General features: G+C 44.2%; 1 protein-coding gene across 2 annotated transcripts in view; it reads right to left on the bottom strand.

Annotated features, from left to right (window-relative positions):
• Positions 1-24,865, bottom strand: part of ENPP6 (ectonucleotide pyrophosphatase/phosphodiesterase 6) — a 123,527-nt gene that overhangs the window by 19,720 nt on the left and 78,942 nt on the right. For both annotated transcript variants that reach the window (XM_037730824.1, XM_017506892.2), the window contains exons 3-6: positions 14,243-14,354; positions 5,628-5,769; positions 4,761-4,940; positions 2,116-2,253 (exon numbers count right to left, since the gene is read on the bottom strand). In XM_037730824.1, coding sequence (XP_037586752.1) covers positions 2,116-2,253; positions 4,761-4,940; positions 5,628-5,769; positions 14,243-14,354 — 572 coding nt within the window. The remainder of the gene's footprint in view (positions 1-2,115; positions 2,254-4,760; positions 4,941-5,627; positions 5,770-14,242; positions 14,355-24,865) is intronic.

Raw genomic sequence — 24,865 nt, forward strand, 5'->3', positions numbered from 1 at the left:
CCCTGGATCCAGTGTGTATATTTTGCTTCCTGATAAAAGCGGGAGATGTGCAAAGAGAACCCACACCATTTCTTTCCTGCTTCGGGGTGTCCTAACAGGATATGATGTGATGCTTGGAGCTGCAGCAGCCACCTTTCGACCTTGAGGAAAGGCAAGAGCATTCCAGAAAAGCTGGCTTGGGGCATGATGTAATTGATTTACTGGATTCGGCAATCCTGCAATTGCCTGCTCCAGACTTCTAGTTATGTGGGATAGCAAATCCTTCTAGTTTAAGCCACATTTATCAAATGGTCTGTGCTTTATCACCATAGCATCTTAACGGATGCCTCAAGGTCTCCCAGCGCTGTGTTTCATCACTCACTGGAAGGCCCCGCATCTCATGCCGGATGTGTGGCTGCTGAGATACCATGTTTACTTTTGCTGAGAGGACTCAGGGCTGAAGCTGCTTCCCCAGCACCTGTGACACTCTACCGTGGGGAGCCAAGACCTTTCCCGCCAGAATTGAGATAGCACCTCATTCATCATCCAGCATCTCCATAGTGACCTCTGGCCCTGCACTCCCCTACCTAAGCCTGTTTTCCAGCAAGATGCCCCAATCGCGTCTGCCCTCTTCTGCTCTCCCTCCCTTCCGCCCAGCCTCTCAGCAAGGGCGACTTCAGCTAAATTCAGCTAAAGCCGAGAAAGTAACGACGGTGCGAATAGCCGGCTGAGAAATGACTGGCGGCTGCGTGTTAACCTTCGCGGCGTATTTGCTTTTGAAAATTCAAAGTGCTTCTGCCGGAATTTTATAAACTGAAATAAAGGTTCAAAAAGTGAGCCCTTTGGGGCGACCTGGAGAGTTGGCATTATGGAATAGTGAGACAGGTGACTTGCTAGAGTACATGTGTGCTCCATGTGAGGTCCTGGGAAAACCACTCTAAGTCCTGATTCGGTGATGCTAACCCAGCCTCACTCCAGGTGAACTTCACACGGTGTGATGAAGTGACAAGAAGCATTTCGGATTGTAGCAGAGAGGGGCGTTAGGGAGCAGAGGGGCCCTCATGGAGACGTTGTAAACCACGTGGCAGAGAAGCCAGGGCTGGCTGAGGAGGCCCCGCTGGCCGCGGCTCTGCGTAGCTCACACTCCTAACCATATCTCCTCTTTTCTCCATTCCTCAGCGCCAGGGGCTTCTCTCTGAGCGCACCCAGGAGCCACGCAGGCCTCCTGCATAACTGAGGTTCCTGCCACACACCCCGCACTTTCCCATGCCCATGTCCGGGACTCCCACACACTTGCCCAGTCAGCATTCCTGCCAAGCGTCACCTGCCTCCACCCTCAGCGGGCTCCTGACGAGTCCTGGGTCTTACGCGTGGTCGGCCTCAACCAGCTGCTCTCACGTACACTGGAGTCCATTCTATCAGGTCGATGCCAAAGTGATGATGATTTTTTTCCCATGCCGCGATTACTTCTGAACCAAGCTAATAATTGCCACCCCCTTCAAATTCGTAAAATAACCTGTACCGTCTTCAGGAATTAACTTAAACATGACAGGACCACAGACTCCCCAAAAGGACAGGGCCTTCCCACCGTGGGCTGGCATCATAGCTGGCTGAGCTTGGAGTCCAGGCTAACCAGGGGGAGGCTGTTGAGGTCATTCAGGCATGAGACAATTAAGGTTTGGACCAAAAATGCATGATAATCTCTGAAAGATCAAATTGGCCAACTCGGGACTCACAGTCCCGTCTGCCAAATATTTCTCTTGAAGGTGAAAGCGAAGCTGAGCCTCTCCTTGCTTTTGACTACCCGTGAGCGATTGCTTTGGTTCACAGTAATTGTTCCACTTTAAAGCGAACAGGTTACATTGTAAGCCCTATAATCGAGTTAAGGCCCGTTTGTTAAAACACATCAAGTCTGGAGCCATGAAGTCTAAACCATGACTCTGGGTTCACGTCTGCAGCTGTGTCTACAAAATTACCCCATCACGAGTTTTGATTCTCTAAAGAAAGAAAGAATGCAACAAATGATGCCTACGTGAAAAAGTCTTTTACATGTAAAATCTGAGTAACTGTTATTTACCTCTGCACTGTTTTATAGAATTTGCATAGTGAATAAATGGTCATATATTTCATAATTACCTCAGTTATGAACCAGCCTTCATCGGCCACTAAAGTCAAAGGAGAGACAAACTTCCCTTTCTTGTAATAAAACCTGCTTGGGATGGTTTCCTTCTCGTAGACAGTCATGTGTTCCACCATGCTCAGGTTGTCATAGATCTGCAAAGAAAATCAAGAATGATCAGTTTTTCACTCTTTTTTTTTTTGAGACAGAGTCTCACTCTGTCACCAGGCTGGAGTACAGTGGCACAATCTTTGCCCACCGCAACCTCCGCCTCCCGGGTCGAAGCGCTTCTCGTTGCCTCAGCTCAACTACAGGCACCCACCACCACACCCAGCTAATTTTGGTATTTTTAGTGGAAATGGGTTTTTGCCATGTTGGCCAGGATGGTCTTGAACCCCAGACCTCAGGTGATCTGCCAGTTTTGGCCTCCCAAAGTACTGGGATTACAGGCGTCAGCCATTGCGCCTGGCCTTGTACATATTTCTAATGTACAGCTACTTAAATATCTATGGCTAAAATTTAAAATCGACTGGTTGATGTTGACTTGGCCATTAGCCAAATCAGGCATATATCCCTGGGCATACCTGAATATAAGATTGAGTTGATCAACTCAACTGTGTAAAATAACTGAGTGGATGGTTTCCAATGGCTCCGTGAGTCACAATTTTCTACTTAAGGACATCCGGAGTTCTTAAGGCAAGTAGGATGCATTTGCAGAAAGATTTTGTATAACTGAAAAATCTGGCGAGACGCAGCAGCTCTCACAAACGGTTGTGTCCGTCACATGACAAACTGTCGCCCAAACATGGCCCCTGCTTTGGAATCCTCCAGCAACTGCTTGGGCTGCTTGCAATGCCTGACTTGAACGCTACCTTGGAAGGAGTTCTCCCTAGCTCAAAAGCTGTGGATGCCCAAGTTCTGGAGACAGCACGTTCCTGAGCGCCAAATTGGAGACCAGGATGATCTTCCTTGCAAAAAAAAAAAAAAAAAAAAAAAAAGAACTTATTTTCAAGAACCTGCCAATGTGTAAAATTTGTCCCTGATTTCATATTTTGGGAGCTCTTGGGATCACTTGGGAGCTCTTGGGATCACTGCATAAACAGGCCCTGCACTTGCAGCTCCTGAGCATGGAGCCCGACAACAAAGGACCGCCCCCCCAGGGATGGGCAAGGCTGGGAACTGTGGCATCGTGGGCATCAGCGTTCCTGAACTCCAAATAGACAGATCTTACAGGGGAGTAGGCAGCTTGCCGGGGTCCCTCTCTGGGCCAAAGAGGTGAGCCCCGGCCTCCACCGGTGCTTCATCCTTACTAATGATGGCCCAGAGCTGACTGCATTGCTGCAGTGAGGAGAAGGAAGAGGGAAGCAGGCCAGGACCTACCCTGTGGTTGGCAGCCTCCAGGGGCAGCAGGCTTGCCTCCCCCCAGGAAGACAGTTGCTTCCTGCCCCGATCAGTTTCACCTGGGAGTGGGACGAGCCACAAAGCCCATATTGGGAAGTGACTAGGAACTCAGGGGACAAGCAGCCAAAGGTGCCGCTTGCTCCCCTTCGCTTCTCAGGGTAGGTCACCAGCTACTGCCAGGCAGAATAATTATTTTGAGAGCAGGATAAGCAGAGGTCTAGTCATTCCGGGTGCAGGGCAGTGACTGTGGGGAGCAAAGCTTTGTCCTGCACCTTGGCAGTGCGGGAATGCAACCACACCCTCTGCTGGGGGATCATCGTGGTCACCGACCCACACTCTGTCTTTGCAGTGGGCTCAGTGTGCTTCCAGACGCTTCACAGCAGTCAGGAGGCAGCTGTGGTGACACCACCGTGCTCATGTACAGAGAGGCAGAGGGGCCAGGGTGGGGAGCTTGTCTGGCTTCCAACTGAGCACAGAGCTGGGAATGCTGGCTCCTGAGAGGAGCTGGGCACTGCACACAGCCTCGGCTCCCTCCACTCATTACCCTTCTGTTCCCTGACAGAAGCAGATCAGCCTGGCGGCAGCCACCTTCCTGAAAAAGGGCAGCTAGGGATGCCACTGATGCTCCCCAGAGGTGCCTGGGAAGTGCTGCGTTTGGGCCACTAATTAAACAGCCCTAGTGAGGGCTTGCATGCGGCTTCCTTAATCTCATTTAATTCTCAGGACGTTCAGTGCAGTAGGTACCATATGCCCATTTCAGAGAAGGAAGAACAGAGACCTGATAAGATCACTCAGGGAGTGAGAGGCAAACTAGGTCACCTGCCTCCAGATCCGAGCTCCTGACACTGCTTTGTATGTCAGTATTAAAACTAGAAGGAAGCCAGATGCAGCGGCTCACGCCTGTAATCCCAGCCCTCTGGGAAGCCGAGGTGGGCGGATCACGAGGTCAGGCGATCCAAACCATCCTGGCTAGCATGGTGAAACCCCATGTCTACTAAACATACAAAAAATTAGCTGGGCATGGTGGCACGTGCCTGTAGTCCCAGCTACTCATGAGGCTGAGGCAGGAGAATCTCTTGAACCCGGATGCAGAGGTTGCAATGAGCCAAGGTCACACCACTGCCCCCCAGCCTGGGCAACAGAGCAAGACTCCATCTCTAAATAAATACATAAATAAATAAAACCAGGAGGAGAGGATACACTGCAAAGTGGCCACACACGAGGGCCCGCTTGGCCCCCTCGCCCCGCAGGGCTGTCTTGCCTCAGAGTGCTTCCCCGGGGCCGGCCAAAGGCTCACAACAGGCCCGCGGTCCTTCACTTGCTGCAGCGCGTTCAGGCTGATGTATTTATTCAGCTCAATCACTTTGTCCATCCAGAAAATGTCGGTCATTCCGTGATCCGAGAAAATGATGACGTTCAGCTCGTCCTGCAGGCCCCGCTCCTGTGGGTGGGAAACGTAGTCATTACAGCACCAGCCGGGAGGCTCTCGCCCTCGGAAAACCTCGTCAACTACGAATGATAGGAGAAAGGCTGTCTTCTCAGTTCTGTGTTTAATCATTACTATTTTGCCCTGGCGAGACCCAGCGCAAAACAACAGAAGGCCTTTGCAGAGGGGACTGCGAGGCTCGGCTGGGCTCAGTGCGTGCTGACAGCTTACACAGCGCTGCAGATTTTTCGGCTCTTTCAACAACTCGTGTGCTTGTTTGAGAACTATCACATGCCCATGTTATAGATGTACAGAGTAAGGCACAGGAAGAGAAAACAAAAGCAAAATCAAACCAAAGCCCTGTGTTCCGTCATTCAGCAAGCATGCGGTAGAATCAGGACTGGCACCTGTGCACCTGCCAAGCTTCTACCAAACTGATTAGGGTTTCACAGAGCTGGTAGCTCTAGGTGAGCCAGGCCAGAAGGCACACCTAGGTCATTCTCTCTCACTGTCCTGGCTCTGGAAAAAGGGATCTCTTGGTACTGCAGGAGGCATTGTGTGAAGCAAAGGGACCCGTCCCAGCCTGTGCTGGCGCAGTCAGCTTTTAGCAGTAAGAGGGAAGATGTTGGCGGGAGTGACTGTGGAGGAGAGAAACACAGGGTGGCAGAGAGAAGGCCAGGCCAGGCGTCTGCTTCAGGTCACCTGGATCCACTGGGTCATGTACTTCAGGACAGTGTCTACAGCCTTGAGGGCATCTTTCCTCTGCGGGGATGCAGGCCCGTAGTGGTGGCCTTCCACGTCAATGCGCTCATGGTATATGGCTGCCAGGTCGGCGCGGCCACTTCTGGAGGGACAGAGGAGAGAGGCATGGGTAAGGGAGGCTCCCAGCAGCTTGCTCCCTTATCACCCCTATAGCATTCTCTGAAGCTGTTCACACCCCCAAAACCTTGTCCCTGGGCCAGGAGAAGCCAATACGTGAAAACGAAGGAGGTCCGATCTCCAAGGGAGAGACACACACTGAGCCCAGAATTGCTGGTCCTGAGCACCTTGGTGATGAAAGATTTCCCAGCATGCCTTGGAGAGGGGGAAGATGTGATAAGAGACCGAGGACAGTTATCGCTGCATCCTGGCCGCCTGCTGTCACCAGGTCAGAAACACTCAAAGCTGTCATTTAAATAACTGCTGTACAGTCATTGCTGGACTTTAAGGAAGTCTCGAAATTAAGCACTACATCGTGAGTCTAATTGGCTGGCCAGGACGAGAAAAGCATTTCCACAGCACCCCTGCAGGAGGCAAACAGATGAGCGTTCAGGGGCTGGCGTCAGTGGGCCTCCCTTGGACACTTGTTCTATGGGGCCTGGGAAGGGTCAGCTCCAATGTTGATAGCACGTGAATTCTAGCAGTGACCACATTTCTAGGGGCCCAGGAAGACCCCATTCTGACAAAACTCCCCTTCTTGGCTAGAGTATTGATAGTAAAAATCCAAGCTGTTTCACCCTCATTCTGTAGTTAAGAAGGACTAGGAGCTAGTGATATAAACTGGGGTAGGGAGCTTGCAGAGTCTGGGAGAGGGGAGGAAGAACCTGGAATGTTCTCTCCTCCCGTCCCGCAGTGTTTCCACTGTGGCTCCCTCCCCAGTGCTGGCTTTCCCACAACCTCCGCACAAAGCACCTGCAATTGATCAGAGCGATGATGACGATGGCCGTGGTGCTGATCATGATGAAGAGACACAACATGGCAAAGCAATGAAAACTCACTTCCCTGTTTGGACTCTACATGGGTTAATAACTAATACTCTTGGCGGATTTTAAACACAAGCATGTGCGCACACAGATGCAGTGGCGCTGCTTCCCAATACGGCCTCTCCACCACTGAAAACATGAGGAATGAAAGACCGTACCCTGGGGCTCGCAGAGCCTTGGACTTTGTCATCCACAAGGAGGGAAAACAGCCCCATGGTAGCTCAGAGAGCTCAGTCTGCCCGACCATGGTTAAACCACTCCCGCTCATGCTTCAGGTCACAGGAGAGGTACTGCCTCCTCCAGGAAGCTTGCTCTGGTGCCCTGCGGATAGATGGGGCAGCCCTCTGTGTGTTCCCATAGCACCCTGCGTTCACTTCTGGGCTATGACTTTTCATACTGTGCAGAAACTACCCACTTACGTGTCCTGTTCCCTGTCTAAATTGTGAGATTCGTTCACTGTAGGAGCCAGGATGTACTGTTCATCGTATCTGAGCTCCAGCCTGGTGTCTGGCGCACGACAGGAGCCCTGTTAACGCTCCTTTGAATACATAATCATAGAAAGTGCTCAGTAAGTGACAGCTCCTATGGGTCAGGCACTACATTGAGAGCTTTTACACACATTATCTTACTTAATCTTCAAAACAGCCATGAAAGGTAGGAATGTCTTGAACAGAGAGTGCAAGACAGTTGCCCACATCACACAGCTAGTAAGAGATGGATCTGGATTCAAACCCTGGTGCAGCTCACTCCCAGCCCCAGAGCACAACCACTGCATGCTCCGGAGGAACTCAGCCGCCCACCCTCGCCAACCAAGAAACATTCTGCTTAGTCTTAAAGATCTTTTGGAAATGGATCTTATTCTCTTATGAATTCTACCAACCCCTAGAAGGCTAGGTGTGGGACAGGCGAGAGTGTGACGGTGAAATCAAGTCTCTTTCCCTTCTGTGCGCTCAGCGCTCTGTCTGCGGGTTGAATAGGCCCCCCACGTCTGTCACGGCAGTGAAAGGGATCCTCATGGAAAAGCATTTGCAGGTTTTATAGATGAAGAGATAGGCCTAAGAAGTTTCAAGACGTCGCTCAAGGTCTCACAGACCTCTGAGACACAGCTAGAACCACATCTCCAGAGGCAGGATACTGTTAACTCTGGCGAACTTTGAACATCCACGTGCACTCAGCTGGGAGCAAGTCCCTGAGAATGCTCACCTGGCATCGTCCTTCATCACAGTCAAATGTGCAAGAGGCACATTCTTTACCTGCCCGCCTGGGTGCCCTGAGGTGAACTTCATTCACAGCTTTGAGGATACATGGGTTACAAGTTAAGCGAAATTGCTCGTCAAATGTTCTTTTCTCTTTTTAGAATAAAACAAACTGGTCCCTGGTTAAAAAGCCCCCTTACCGCCCTCCTCCACATTGTGGATTGGACTAGGTTATGATTTAGGTGTTTCTCGCAAATGTCATTCTCATTATGCACGCTCACTAATGTGTGCACGACTAATCCAAACTCCCTCTGCATCTATGGGCAGCAGAGAACAAAGTCACTTCAGGGTCCTACAAATGTGTAGGTGGCTGGTGAAATAGTAGCATTTCAAAATGTGCCAGAACTCTTTTTAAGGCCTAAATTTGCTAGATTCATGGGCTGATGGCACTTCTGCCATCGTGATCTTTGAACATAGTGAAACTCCCATACAATCTGTCCTTTGGATAAGCCTCAGCGTTTCATTGCCGTAGGTGCGTGCACCTTTAGCATTTCAGATGTGCCTGTTTACACAGCATGGCATCTGTTTAGGTGTTCACACTTCCAGAGTGTGCTCATATGTAGGGAAAAATTCGATTAAACTCAGTGGTGACTTACTAGAATGAGGAGTTTTCATGAGTAAAGTTTACCATTGCATCAAAGTGTAATGGATGAACTACTTCTAGGTCTCTTCGTGTTAGATATCTCAGCTTAGTGTGGCACTCACTGTCCTGGTTTCCTTAGGGCTATCGCCATATTCACAAACCTCCACATCAGCCATTATGTATGACAATTTATCTGATGGCTTTTGGTCAAGAAGCTGTCAACCCCAGATGCTGGGAATCCTGGATTTGGGATGCTTGTGATTCAGGGATCACGCGTATGTCTCTTGTGAAAGGATTCTACGTTGACATTTCATTGACTCATCAGGAACCTGCGTCTGCAGGGGCTGAGACCTCTTGCCTGTCTGGAGATTAGCTGACAGAGGCTTGCTTGCCAGCTGTTTTCCACATGGATCTGGTCTCCATCCCAGGTCAGCTCATTTGCAATGAATTGGTTGGGTGAGGAGTGACGGGCAGTCATGCCTGCCCATCTGCTACTGGCTGTTGACAGCTCTAAGGTCCAGGAACCATTCCAGAAGGACTTGTGGCCACCAGCACAGTTCCCTGAGAGCCTCAAGGGGTTCTAGCCCTGGGGCTTCAGGGACACCTGAGTCCCCCATCACGTTCTGATTCTGTTCAGATTACTTTGCCATGTAAAAAGTTCTTCATGTTCTTTCCATTTTTCTTACTGAAGTGGGTGACTGTTAAGAAACGTGATCCAAAACTTAGAAACAAAGCCTACAGTCTGATGGCCTGCCTTCTCAGTGCCGTGCTGAGCACTGTCTAATAAGCTTGCTTGAGTCACCAGACTGAACTACTGATTGGCGTTCAAGCTCTAGAAACCTCGCTGCTAACTCGTAGGAGACTAAGATGAAAATTATTTCTGTCTGATGGAGAACACAGCCCTAAAATTATGGTTTGATTACCCTCTACGTTATTACGCATATCTTCATCAAACAATAATTATCCCTCATCATTGTGCATCCTTCTGTTTCCTGGTGTGTGTGTCTCGTTTTCTCCTTATTACCGGCTTTGTCATGCTCCTGGTGCCCCTCAGCAAGAAACTACATTGAACTTTGGCATAGTCCTCATACCCAGATGGAGTGAGCACATGACAGAGACTTAACTTTGAATATTATCTTTTGACAGGGTCCCTGGAACTGGACAAGTCTGGAATCAAACACTGGCTTCTCTTCTTACTCACCTGGAGGCCTCGGATGAGTGGCAAGATTATCTCCAAGCCTCCATTTCCCCAACTAAAAAACCTACTTGATATGGTTTGGCTGTGTCCCCACCCAAATCTCATCTTGAATTACAGCTCCCATAGGCCCCATGAGTTGTGGGAGGGGCCCTGTGGGAGGTGATTGGATCGTAGGGGTGGTTGCCCCCATGCTGCTGTTCTCATGAACGTGAGTTCTCATGCGATCTGATGGTTTATAAAGGGCTTTCCCCCGTTTCGCTTGGCACTTCTTGCTGCTGCCATGTGAAGAAAGACGTGTCTGCTTTCCCTTCTGCCATGATTGTAAGTTTCCTGAGGCTTCCTCAGCCCTGCAGAACTATGAGCCAATTAACCCTCTTTACTCTGTAACTTGGGTATGTCTTTATTAGCAGCATGAGAACAGACTGGTACACTACTCAAAGGGTAGCATGGTATATCAAACAAGCTGATGTTTATAAAGCACTCGGCACATAGTAAAAGGGAGGAGAGGGGAAAGAAATGCCTCCCGTTTCTCTTTTCCTTCCAGATGCCCCTAGATCACTTTTCCTGAGTATGTGGCCGAGCAGGGAGGAGGAGCCAGTTTCCCAGACCCAGCCTGATTCCTCCTCCTACTTCCCTGTACTCCACAGGGAGGAGGGACCAGGCCAGGACAGGGGAGCTGGCTTCTTGGTGGCCCGTGGAAAGAGTTGTGTCATCCATTCCTTCATTCCCCCAGGCACTACTGAGGCTCTGGGGATCCTGAAGGCAGTCCTTTGGGGCTGTCTTTAGTCACCTGGAGCTTGACAAAGGACTCTGTCTATACATGCCCCATGGCTGCGCCCACTGTCCTGCAGCCCAGCTGTCTCCTGACTGATGCGTTGGTGAGGCTGCACAGTGTGTCTGCTCTACAAGCCTGGAAGCAGCTGCCCGGCCCACTGTGACTGTCCCCTACCCTCCTCACCCACCCATGAGCCACTCAAGGCTTATTTCAGGTTTAGCACCATGGACCTTTTCCTGCCCACTGAACCATGAATATCCTGCAAATAGGACTTCCAGGCGGATGGAAGTAAGTGATGCAGATCACAAACCCTGCTTCCTTTTCAGCCAGGGGATGGGCCGTGTGTGGGGGCACTGCCTGCAGAATGCCCATGTGTGGTGGGAGGCGCACGGCTCCAGTGGGCCACAGGCTGCAGACACAACGCCTGAGCAGGCTGCAGAACTCCAGGCCTTCAGATGGCCCTGAAGAGGAGACCTGCAAAGAAGCACGTCTGGACTTTCTCTTCCTGTCTCAATTTCAGCGTGTCTGAGAGGTGTGAGCTAGCAGAGACCAGGGTGGAGGACTGAGGGGTTGAGCCTGGAGTGGTTCTCAGTCACTGTGTCCTCAAGGAAGGTCTCCAGAGACAGGGCCCTAAGCCTCTGTGGAAAGAGCTGAGCACTGGCTCCACCACTGACTGGCTTGTGAGGAGCAAGGAGAAGTGTTTAACCCTCAGAGAGCCGGCGGCTTCTTTCGGAAGGCGGAAGGGCAATGCCTACACAAAACCGTGGACGTGAGAACCAAGTGGGTTATTGGAAATAAAGCCCATTGACACAATACTAGCCGATGGCTCTTAAAACTCTAATCGCCGTCCCTCCTCCTTTTCCCTATTCTAGAAGTTGTCCAAGTTAAAGGCAGCATTTCACAAGGATGTGTCTGGGGTCAGCAATGTGTAATGAGCACCGGAAAGCTATCCCTGGATCAAATTTGGGCGAGGGATTGTCCTTCCTACCACAGGCTGACCTGGATCCTCTGTTGAAATGCCCCAGGACAGACCTCGATGTTCAAGATCTTGGCAGCCTCTCCTGCTTTCTGTCAAAGCCCACCTATCCTGGGTTCCATTCTCCTGCCTCTCAAACTAATAGCCAAGTGGACAAAGAAAGACACTCTATGAGTCTTGTGTACTGACTGGGGGAAATGTGTGTGTGTGTGTTTGGACACTCATGTATGAAAACCCTAAGTGCTCCTCAAATTATAGTTAGGAATTTGTAGCAGAGCTGAACAGAAGTCAAGAGGTGAGCTGTGGCATTCTAGACACGTTCTTCTTTTTGGGATCAATAATCCCACATCTTTGCTAGACACACATACCGAGAGACGTAATGATTCCTTTGAGCCACATGATTGCATAGACAAGCTACTACAGGCAAAGTGCTCGTGACTGGTCTAGACTGTCCTAGACATCTTTCTCACTCGTCTCATTCCTGAAGGGGACAAAGGTTAGATTTCTTTCAAAGAAAAATGTTGACCTGTAACTTTCAGGCCTTTATTCTTCTTTGTAAGCAGGTAATGAGACATGTTCTAATAATAACGCACAGGTCGGCTGAAGGAGGGGCTTCCCGTGTCATTGTGGGGGCTGAGCCATCTCACCGTCTTCACAGGCAGCATTGTCCAGCCAATCACTCTTCTTTTCTTTCCCTCATCTCAAGAGTTGCCCAGCTTTGGAGATAGTGCGTCTCTGTGTTTTCACCGACTGCCCAAAGGGGCTGTTTCTGGTGGCCCTATTAACTTTGGCAATATGAAGACCCCATGAGACAATTGCACTGGCCTGGCTTCCATCCGACCCAGGCCTCCAGTGCTTCAGGGGCATCACTCTCATTGCAGACCATGTGAATGCCATCCCGTGGCGCTCAAGGCCATCTACATAGACCACGGATGAATATGTGGAACTGGGTGGTACAGTATTAGGTAGAGACGTAGCGGGGGACACTTTCCTGGGCTTCCAGTTCTCTGCAGGCCTTTTTTTCTAGTGGAACCCAACACCTACGGTAGATATACACTCAGACCCCACCAACACCCCCACCCCACCACTACCACCACCCCAAAACCTTCCCCATTCCTAAGTGTTCCCCAAGGTAAAGCTGCATTTCCATAGCTTCTCTAGAGGAAACAGAGCCCAGCATTTATTCCCCTCCCCATGCTGGTGTCTCCGGACAGGGAAGTCTACTTCTACTGGCCAGCTAGCAGGCCAGTGCCAACCTGCGATTCTCATGGCTGTGCGCTCTGTGCTCACCCGCCTACGAATCACTGGACAGCACAGAGTGACAGTCCATCGGCTGTCAAGATAAATGCAAAAAGATGACATCGCCAAACAGACTGCTGGGTTATTTGGAGGTATTTGTATGGCAACTCTAATCCAAATTTTCATATTTGGCACAGCTATGGGCTGTGGGGATGGCCAGCATTCTGGATATATTTGAAACAGCATTGGTTAGACATGGAGCAATGCCCAGGTTCCAGCCCCGCTCATCTGCCGCACGTGCTGCGCTATTCTGCTTCAGTCGCACAAAACCGGACTGCAACGCAATATCCCAGCTCCTCCCGTGTGTGGTTGCCAGCATTTATGGGCAACTACTTCTCCATTTCCATGTATTTTACACCTATTTTCTCTCCGACCTGTAAGTGAAAGCATGAACCTTTATGCGCCCCCACCTCCCCAGACTCTCTTGATAGGTTTCATGGAAGTAAATCACTCTAAGAAGCAGTAAAGGCAGGGTGCTGTTTTCTGCTTTCACAGCTCTGTGGGGGCAGCTGCTGCTCGCCATGGTGTGGGAGGGGCATGACAGGAAGAAAAGCCATGACTGATCAGCTCTGGATCTGAGGCAGCCTTAGTGACAGGGCCATTCATGTGGCTCGTGCTGGTGCTGTGTACACTGTGCCTTGGGTATGTTGGCTCTCAGACGTGCCCAGCTTGAAACCAGGCTCCTTTCCCTGGGGGGATGACGGTCCTGTCCTGGTCTGTATGCTCTCATTATGGCGGGTCTTCTGCCTGATGCACCCAGGAAACCTATTCGGTGGCTACAGTGACCTCAAGTCCGCTTCTGGAAACTCAACGGCCCCCAACATCCATAGTCTGTTGGTTGCTGATCTCTACTTAATGCCAACTCTCACTTGAGCTCCCATCTTGACTTCCACTTTCAGAGAGCTCTGAGACTGACTTGAGGCTTTGTCCTAAACTGTTGTGATCAGTTTCCCTTGACAGACTCTTGTGTTCTATACAAGACAGGATTACTAATTCCTGCATTTTCAAACTGTGTGTCACAGTTCCATGTGGGAGGGCAAAAACAGATTCCGTGTTCTAACATACCCATGCTCTTTGTACATTTCCAAGAAGCGGGTAGGGCAGGCAATTTTCTGAAACTGATTTGATCACATATCCTTCCTTTTTGCCAAATACTTATTAGTACCTTCAGAGACACAGTTGTTCACTGAATCATGCTTAGGGAAATGCTGACGTTTATATTGTTTCTCCGTTATTTAACAGCATAAAAAAGGTGGTTCAAACCCTTAGGGATTTTCCTTCTCTCAACTGAACATTTCCAGAGATTGCTCCTGCCTGAAATCACTTGCTCACAATTACTCCATAGTAGCAGTTGATCACCATGCAAGACGCTCACCAACTCTCTGAACCATCATTTCACCTCCACCAAGCCTTCTTAATCTCTTTGGAACCCATAATCAGGCCTGGAAACAAAGAACAATGGTGGGGGTGAGAGTTTGGGACACTTACTTGAGGGAGTCAAGAGCGTCGCTGATGGCATTGGCAAAATTGATATCCGTTGGAACATTTTTATACTCCAGGCAGTAGGTAGGTCTGATGCCCAGAATCTCAACCTCACAGCCTGAGAAGAAAAAAGATGGCAAATAGTTACTCTCTTCAATAAGCAAGGTCGAGTTAAGAGCCTGTTTCAGGAAGCAAACATCATTAATCAAAATAAAAATTCCTCATATTTTTATAAACTAAAATAACTTATTGCTAATAGGTGGTGTATTTAACTGCAATTTTGCATAACTGAGGAGAGGTTCTCAAGTATCATTCCTGTGCAACATCACAGACTGGCAAAAATTAGATAGCAGCTGTCTCTCCCAATTTGAAACAAAACAAAATTAATCAATATATATAAATACCTCAGTTGAAACTTTCTTCAATAGATTTTTCATGAAATCTAAGTCTTTCATGAAACAAAGTCTTCCAGTGTACCTTTGCCTCTTCTAGAATCAAGTATTAGGTAGTATCTGATTAGTCAGAGGATTATAAAATAAATATTTCACTATCCCATGGCATTATACAAAAGCTAACTGCACTTAGAGGTATTCTACCAAATTGGCAAGCTAAAAATCACCGAGTTCAAGCAAGGCATCTGAGCCATATCCTTGCCTCGCCCAAAACAGACTGGAAAGAATCAAACTCATTCAGATGTGAACAGGCTCAGCTTTTCTGCCCCAGACTCCTGGACAAGTAGAAGTAGTTAGGCTACAGAAGAGACATTCAGCCATATTAGGAGAACAGAGAACAGGAGAGAGATGTGCCCATCTTGGTTTCCACTAGTTGAGTAAATATTTATTGGGCACTTACTATGAACTAGTCACTATGTTCAGACATAGTAGAAACAGAAACAGATCGGGTAGGGTCTCCATCCAGGAGCATCCCAGAGTCTAGTCTAGCGGGAGGAGACAGGTAAGCAGTATAGTGTGTCAAGTCTAAAGCAAGGTGCATACCCCCTGGGTGTTACGGGAATCGGATGAGGGACGCTGACTTCAGGTATCACTTCCTCCTGAAAGCCTTCCTCAGATCCTGATGTTGGGCTCAGTTTTGTACATTTAGCCACAGCAATGGGATGATAATTGTCCCAGGCAAAGACAGCAGCCTGACCAAAGGTTCAGAGAACTTCCGAGCAATACTGTGTGTGTAGAGAACTGTAAGTACCATAAAACACCCAGACAAGGGTGCCAGGAGACCAGGTGCTGCTCTGTCTTGTAGCCCAAGGAAAATAATTTCCAAGGTGAGGTGAGTAAACGTGGGACAAAGAGGGAGTGGAGGAGAAAAGGAGGAAGGAGTCTCTGTCAGGAAGCACATTAAACCCACCCCTGGGTACATCTGCCAGCTGGTTACAGCTGATTTAAAAGACAATAGAGGGGCCTCCAAAAAACATCCCTTCATCTGGCATACTACTGCAAGATGCGGGTGAATCATGGGAGACGCTTTTGCTTTCTGCGTGATATGTTGGGTTCAGGGAGAGCAAGGGACCCTACGATAACTGAGACAGAACTAGAAGGCAGGAAGCTTCCTTTTCCAAGACATGTTTTTTGAGAAGGGAAAATAGGCTAGGTGACCCAGAAATAAATACTGCTCATGGCTTCCAGGAAGATATTCATAAAGTAAGAAATGCCAGTGGAATCTTGCCTGATTATATCACTTTAGATACCTGTGTTTCATCTGTTGAAGGTTACTTGTGAATCGTTATTGCTCCTCAAAGCTATTTTTTTCTGTATTCACCTTGTGCTCAGTGGCAGAAACCCAAAAGCAAATAAGATATCATCTACCCTTGAAAAGTTTAACGGCTATGTACAGTGTGACCAGGTGTCTGCTTCTAGCGTCTCTGACACATCTGTATGTAAATTCTAAGTAATGCAAGTATGATCATGGTTTTGCAGACAAAAGAAACAGCATGCTTTTTTTTTTTTTTTGGTACTTGCACATAATATCAAACTGTAAGTGTTGTTGGTATTAACAAACAATAATAAATATGTTTGTTAATGTTATCAAACAGATATTCTCTTAATACTTTTATTTAAGTAAAATAAATCTGGACTTGATACTGGCCTAGTAATAGTTTACCTGAGAAATTTACCCTTGCTCAGGTTAAAGTAGAATACAAACGATTTTGTATTGATTAATTACATGTAAAATTCTATAGTACAGGTAGAGGCAGTATGTGTCAAAGTAGAACTACTGTTACAGTGCTATGGAATTCTTTATTTTCAAAAATTATAATTAATTTTAATTTAACCAAACACCATGGCAGCAGCCTACCAGAGGCTAAAGCTAGGATAGGAAAATTGAGAAAAAATTCCCCAAAGTACACAAACTCTTCACTGAGTGCAAAGCAACAGTTTATCACAGACTAAGGACATACATCAGAGTAGAAAGAGATCTTCCAGCTTGCAGAAAGCTGTGGATAATGCTGGAGAGAAAATGAATTCCTCAGTGACCCAAGAGGTTGGCAGCATAAATTTTCTACGTAAAGCACTGGACAAATTGCAAGACTTGCTAAAGTGATTGTCCTTATCACTTCTCGCCTGTGACACTAGTGGAAAAATGATTCTAACTAAATCTTCAAGAAAGCCCAGATCCAGCTCAGCTACAGATTAGATTGACTTGTCTGCCACCCTAGAGGACTGAGATAGGAAGAAATATGGACTTTCTGGGGAAAATATTATTTACCATATTATCTCTATTGTTCTTTCTCACACAATGTCCAACATACAATAAAAAATCATGAAATATGCTAAAAAGAGTAAAATGTGCCCTGCAATTAAGAGAAAAAATAATCAACAGAATCAGATTCACAGATGACACAACTGTCAGCAAGAAAAGTTAAACAATAAATTTTTTCAAAAGATTATTGACTAAAGCAAAACTGGTAATATATTATGGGCTTTACAAATATGTAAAAGTAAAACATATGACAATAGGAAGAGAAAGAGTGTGTATGTGGACAAATGGCATTATATAATAAAATTTTAAAACTCTAACATCATTTGTGAAGAAATATTATATTATTTTAAAGTAGAACATGAATAGGTTATAGATGTGTGTTGAAATGTCCAGAGTAGCCATTAGGAAAAAAACACAATAAAATCTAAGATAAATAAAGAAGATATGATAGAATTCTAAAAGGACTCAATTCGTAGGCCGGGTGCGGTGGCTCAAGCCTGTAATCCCAGCACTTTGGGAGGTCGAGGCGGGTGGATCACGAGGTCAAGAGACCGAGACCATCCTGGTCAACATGGTGAAACCCCGTCTCTACCAAAACTACAAAAAATTAGCTGGGCATGGTGGTGCGTGCCTGTAATCCCAGCTACTCAGGAGGCTGAGGCAGGAGAATTGCCTGAACCCAGGAGGCGGAGGTTGCGGTGAGCCGAGATCACGCCATTGCACTCCAGCCTGTGTAACATGAGTGAAACCCCGTCTAAAAAAAAAAAAAAAAAAAGGACTCAATTCGTAAAAAAAAGACAGGAAGGGAGAAACAGGAACAAAAACAGTTAAGACAAGTAAAACGGCAGTATGAAGGTGTAAGTTTTAGACTCCAAAATATAAGTAGTTACATCAAATATAAACAGACTAAACACTTTATTTAAAAGGCAGAGGTGGGTCAGACAGGATAAAAAAGCAAGACCCAAGGCCAGGAGTTTGAGACTGGCGTGACCAACATGGTAAATCCCTACCTCTACTAAAAATACAAAATTAGCCAGGTGTAGTGCTGCACACCTGTAGTCCCAGCTACTTGGGAGGCGAGGCAGAAGAATCCCTTTAACTCGGGAGGCAGAGGTTGCAGTGAGCTGAGATTATACCATTGTACTCCAGCCTGGGTGATAAGAGCAAAACTCTGTATCAAATAAATAAATAAATAAAAAAGCAAGACCCAAATATGTGTTGTCTATAAGAGAAAAAAAAAATTTTTAATGTAAATACGTTAGCTGGTTAAAAAGGAAGGGGTGGAAATAAAGCTATACTATGCAACACTAAGTACAAGCCAGTTGATGTGGTTATATATCAGACAAAGTCTATTTCTGTCAAATATAAAATGGTAGTAAAGATGAGCAACTGGAATTCTTATAATTTGGTGGTGGGACAGTACAATGATATGGTCACTTTGTAAAGTTGTTCAACGGTTCTTATAAAGCCAAACACACATCTGTCCTACGTACTAGCAATTTCACCCCCTTGGTATTTACACAAGAGAAATGAAAGTATTTGTCTACCCAAGGACTTGTACAAGAATGTTCATAGTAACTCTTGTCATAACGGCTCCAAATTGGAAACAACCCAAATATTCATATATGTGAGAATGGAGAAACAAATTTTGATGTATTTATGCAACAAAATACTACCCAACAGAAAAAATAAAAAGGATAAACTACTGGTATGTGCCACACAGGCATGTGTCTCAAAAACATCATTTTAGGCAAAAGAAGGCAGACACAGAAGAAATATATATATATATCTCATATATATGTTATATATGTATTTCATATATATTATATATATTATACACATATATACACTTTATTCTTCAAGAAAATATTTTCACATAGTGATCTGGATATTTCTCACTTAGGCTTAATGATGCTTTTTGCCCTCTTGTTTACTGCTCACAGCCTTTATTCTTGGGTTTTGTATTTTGACTTATTTCGCAGTAAGCTTATTAATAGTATGCAAGGCATAATTTCTGCCCTCGCATGTCTGAAGTTTCCAGCTTCCATTTTAAAATAATGCCTTAAGCTTTGTAGTCAGATAAAGCTGGATTCAAATCTTAGCTCATTCATACATATATCATTCATACATATATATATGAATATATATAATACAGATGTTATGAATATATGATATATAAATACCTATGAATATATATTATATATGAATAATACTATATGTAATATATATGAATACATATATTCAAATAATATATATTTGAATATTATTTGAATCCTTTGCTCTGGATATGTATATTATATATGAATAGATATGATATATATGATATATTATATATTCATATATATCATATCTATTCATATATGATATATATCATATATTCATATGTATCATATATATTCATATATATCATATATCTGTATATTATATTTTCATATAATATATTCATATACATTCATATATAATATATATGATATATATGAATGAGCTAAGATTTGAATCATATATATATGATTATCTACCTATCTATAATTTCATTTATTTGAAGCCTGAGAATGAACAAACCTAATCCATGACAACACACACCAGGAAGTGTTTGCCTCTGGGGATAAGGGGTAATTGCTTAGAAAGAGGAATGAGGACGGAAAACTTCTGTATCTTGATTTGAGTGGTAGTTACATGGGTGCATGCACTTTTGAAAATGCATCAAAATTCTCCTATGATCTGTCCATTTTATTGTAAGTTACACTTCAAATATTAAAACAATAATAATTCAGTCGAACATATAAGATATTTTATTAAAATGTGAATAAACAAGGATGGCGGTGAAAAAAGGCTAACAATAATGGTAACAATCTCTTACTGACTGGCTTATTAGCAATCCATAAATTGCTTTAAACTTATGGATCAAGTAACTGCCATCCATATGGATCAAGACCTGTGTTTGAAAAATACACCTAGACATGGATTTTGGGGTCACTGCCATCCATTGAGACTAAGGTTTTTAGGAAACTCAGATAGCTCCTATGGTCTACATCTTTGCCTAGCAAACCACTGCTGGAAACGTACTCTAAGAAAATAAAGCTGTACATACAAGCATCTTCATTACAATGTTATTTATAAAATTGGGAAGCAATTTAAACATTTGGTAATAGAGGTATGGTTAAATAGTAGCATAGCCACATATTGAAGTACTATGGAGGCATTAGAATAATTACGCCATTTGTATTTAGTGACATAATATTTTAAAATAAAAAAGCTACAGAATAGTATATATCGGATGATCTCCTTTTTGAAAGTATTTAAAGCAAGTTTATGTCCAAAAAAGAGTGGGATACCACGAAACAGAAGAAAGGACACAATTTTGATGACTGGTTTGGCAGACTTTTTTTGGTTGAAGTGAAGTGATTCCAAACTCTCTTCCCCTTTTCTATTTTGTAGGCTATAAAGGGGAAAACTCTCACTTCCTCAGGTTCCCTTGTGGATAAGAATAGTCATTTAACTTAGAACCGGCACTGAGATTGGGTGCAGAGCTTAGGGTGGGAAGCTCTGCTTTCTCGTGAAAGACAAGGTGTGCTGCTGACCGAGCTGCTCTCTTCTCCAGTACGGGATGCAGTTGTGAGGGCAGGATCCCTGGGCCTGCAGCAGCCGCCTTGAAACTGTATGGCAACAAGCATGAGAATAAGCCAATGTGCTGAAATGGGCAAGGGACAGAAAGAGCCTGGGTTTTTTAAATGACCTTGGTAAGTGTCTGAACCACAGAAAGTACTCCTTGTTATGTGATACAAATCAACTCCTTTATGTTTATCCAGTCTAAACTAGATTCCAGATTATTTGCAGCTGACAAGTCCTCACTGACAGATTGTCGTAACTTTTCTATTCTTATTACTACTTATCTGAATAGAACTAACTTTTCTAAAATAAATATTGCTTTTTTCATAAGAAACCGAAGCTTATTTTGAGAGTTAATTTCCCACTGCCTTATATGCCAGTTAGGACACAGAAGTCCCTCTGTGTGACTGTGTCACTGTTCATCTATTCTAAAGTTTTGGCCATTTGGACTATTGCCAGTGTTTAAATATACTAGATAATGCTAACATAAACGTTTTCGTACACTTCCTTTGTGCACATAGGTATGCATTTCTGCTGGGATACACACAGGAATGCTAGAGCTGGATTTGGGGAATGCATACAGTCAACTTTAGAATATCAAAGAGTTTTGTAAAGCTGTTATATCAACTCACTTCAACCAGCCCCTTCCTTCCTTCCTTCCTTCCTTCCTTCCTTCCTTCCTTCCTTCCTTCTTCCTTCCTTCCTTTCTTCCTTCCTTCCTCCCTCCCTTTCTCCCTTCCTCTTTCTTTTTCCTTCTTTCTTTCTCTTTCTTTCATTCTTCTTCTTCCTCTTTTTTTTTTTTTTTTTTTCGAGACAGAGTCTCACTCTGTCACCCAGGCTGCAGTGCAGCAATCTCGGTTCACTGTAACCTCCACCTCTTGGGTTCAAGCAATTCTCCTGCCTCAGCCTCCCCGAGTAGCTTGGACTACAGGTGTGTGCCACCACACCCACCTAATTTTTATTTTTGTATTTTTAGTAGAGACGAGGTTTCACCATGTTGGCCAGGCTGGTCTCTAACTCTTGACCTCAGGTGATCCCCCAGCCTCAGCCTCCCAAAGTGCTGGGATTACAGGTGTGAGCCACCGCACCCTGCCTCCACCAGCACTTTGTAAGACTCAGTTGCTCTGTTCTTATCAACACTTGGTTTTGTTGGTTTTCAAAATTATCTATTTTCCATTTTAGTGTGTGTGACTGTCAAGAGTCTACAGAGAAACCAGGACCAATAGGACACACACACACACACACACACACACACACACACACACACACACAAAGAGATATATTATGAGGAATTGGTTTACACAATTGAAGTCCGACCATCTGCCATCCACAAGCTGGAATCTAGGAAACCCGGTGGTTGTATCTCAGTCCTAACTCAGTCTGAAGGCCTGAGAACCAGGAGCACTGAGACCAGAAGGTGGGTGTCCCAGCTAACGCAATTAGGTAGGAAGGAGTGAATCCTTCCCTCCCAAGCCTTTTGTTCTATTCAGGCCCTCAAGGGATGAGTTGATGGGCACCAACATTGGGGAGGGCAAGATATATTACTTAGTCCACTGATTGAAACGTGACTCTCAGCTGGAAACCCTCTAACAGAGACACACAGAAATTATGTTTAATCTAATCACCCCACGACCAGTCAAGCTGACACATAAAAATAACCATCACAGAAGGTATGATGAGTTATCCCATTGTAGTTTTATTTTGTGATTTTTTTTCGGCTCACTAACAAGGCTGAATGTGTTTACATATGTTTATTGACCATTGGGATACCCAATCAAGTAAAGTGTTAGATCAAATCTCTTCCTTAGTTTTCTATTGAGTTCACTTTTTCTTTTTATTTGTAGGAATTCTGCATTTTTACAGATATGAACTTGTTGGTTTTATTTTCTCGCACTCTCTGATTATTTTTGGCCTTCCTAATAATGCATTTTCCTGAAGAGAAGCTTCTAATTTGAACGAGTACGTCATCAGTCATTTTCTGTATTGTGCTATTTTTTTTCCTGCCTAAGAAATATTTTTCTCTCCAAAGTCATAAAGATATTCACCTATGTTTTCTTTCTTCGGTTCCAGATTTTTCTAAACATAGAAGCTTTATGTTTTCAATTTTACATTTAGATCTACGATTCATCAGGAATTACCTAGAATTACTTTCCATATATGGTATTGGATAGGAGTCAGAAGATGTGTATGTGTGTGTGTAATCACTTTGATTTAACATATATATGGTATATATATATAATCTCTAAATGATCTATCATAATTTTTTGGAGACTTTCATATATGCACACATACGCATGTGTATATATATATATATATATATGTATGTACACATACACACACACACACACACACATACATATATATAATCTCCAATTGATCTATCATAATTTTTGGAGACTCTCATTACTTTGAGGCAGTATCACTTTTGTTATAGATCAATATTGGATCATATGTGTGCAGGTTTACTTCAGAAATTTCTGACCTTTACCCTTAGTCTATTTTTTCTTGCAGAAATACAATTTGCCTTACTGTTCGTAGTTTAAAATAGGTCTGTATCTATTAATGGAGTAAATCTTCCTGTTTTGTTCATCTGACTCTAACTAGTTTCAGCTATTCTTGAGTCTTTGCACTTCCATATGTTTTAGAATCAACCTGTCAATACGCACACATACACACACACGTACACACACAGACACACACAGACAGTTGGGATTTTGATTGAGATGGCAGTGAATCTGTAGATCCATCCTGAGAAAACTGACAAAATATTGACTACCAACTTATAAACATAATCTATTTTTCCAATTATTTAGGTATTTTAACATTTCTCTAAATGCTTTTTGATATTAAGTTCTTGAGACGTTTTTTGTTTGGTTTATTCTTAGCTATTTCGTGTATTTGAATTTACTATAGATGGCATTGATCTTTTAATTTTTTCTCAGGTTTTAGTCTACATAAATACAGCAATTTTTAAATTTTGATTTTGTATCAAAATGCCTCTTATTAATTCTAAAAGTGAATTCCTTGGGGTTTTTGCATAAACAGTCCGAAATCTGTGAATAATGAGTTTTTTACCTTTTCAATTGTTCTACTTTTATCCCTGTCATCCTCCCCTGCTCCCCCGAACGCCCTCCAGTAGAAAGCCAAATAGAAGTCATGCTAGGAGGCACCCCGACCGTAGTCCTGCACGCATTTCTCCATAAACGATGATGTTTGCTGGAGGTTTCCTGGTAGATATTCTTTATCACACGAAGGGTGTAGTGTACTAATTATCCAAGTTTATTTTAATAAATCCTACTTAGGGATTGTATCAATTGTTTTTCATGTATCTACCGAAATGATCAAATGATTTTCATTCTATTACTGTTGTAAAGGATACTGATTGATTTTTAAATGTTAAACCTGGGGTGTCCTGTTATAAACCGAATTGGTTGGCATATATTATTCTATTTATGTATTGATAGGTTCAGGATGCAAGTATTTTATTTGGAATTTTTTAATCTATGTTCATGAAAAAAGTTGTCTTGTAATTTTAGTTTCTTTTAATATGTTTCTCACATTTTAGTATCAAGATTATGCTAACCTCATTGTGGAAGTGATTTATCTTTTTTTTTTTAAAGCTGGTATCTCACTATGTTGCCCAGGTTGGTCTTGAACTCCTGGACTCTGGATATCCTCTTGCCTCAGCCTCCCAAGTAGCTGAGAATACAAGTGTGCGCCACCATGTCTAGCCCGATTTATCTTTACGCATTCTCTGAAATAATTTTTGTAAGATTGTTATTATTTTTTCCTTAAATGCTTGAAAACTTTACCAGTGGAGGCATCTAATACTGGGTTATTATTTCAGGAAAAGTTTTTAAAGATTTAAGTTAAAAACAGATATAGAACTACTCCAATTTTCTATTACTTTTTGTCTGTTTTGGTGATTTTTTCCCCCTAGAAATCTGTGTATTTCACCTGTGTTTTAAATACATTGGCGTAACATTTTCATACTATATTACTGGTTTTTTAAGGCCTACAGATTCTCCATGGATGTCCTTTTTTTTCATTTTATTATTGGCTGCTTGTGTCTCTTTATTTCTTTATTAGCTTTGGCAAGTTTTCCTCCATTTTAATGGATTTTTTTTTTCCCGAAAACAAATGTGGCTTTGTCCATTTTCTTTGTTGTATATTTCTGCTCTTTATGATTTTTCTTCTTTATATTTGGGGATAATTTAATTTGCTTTGAGTTGGAGACAAATCATTACTTTTGGCCTTCTTAGCTAATGCATCTGGTATCCCTGTTAATTTCCTTTTAAGGATGAC

Source organism: Cebus imitator, unplaced genomic scaffold (genome assembly GCF_001604975.1).
Source record: "Cebus imitator isolate Cc_AM_T3 unplaced genomic scaffold, Cebus_imitator-1.0 Scaffold365, whole genome shotgun sequence".
In the NCBI taxonomy this organism is placed as follows: Eukaryota; Metazoa; Chordata; class Mammalia; order Primates; family Cebidae; genus Cebus; species Cebus imitator.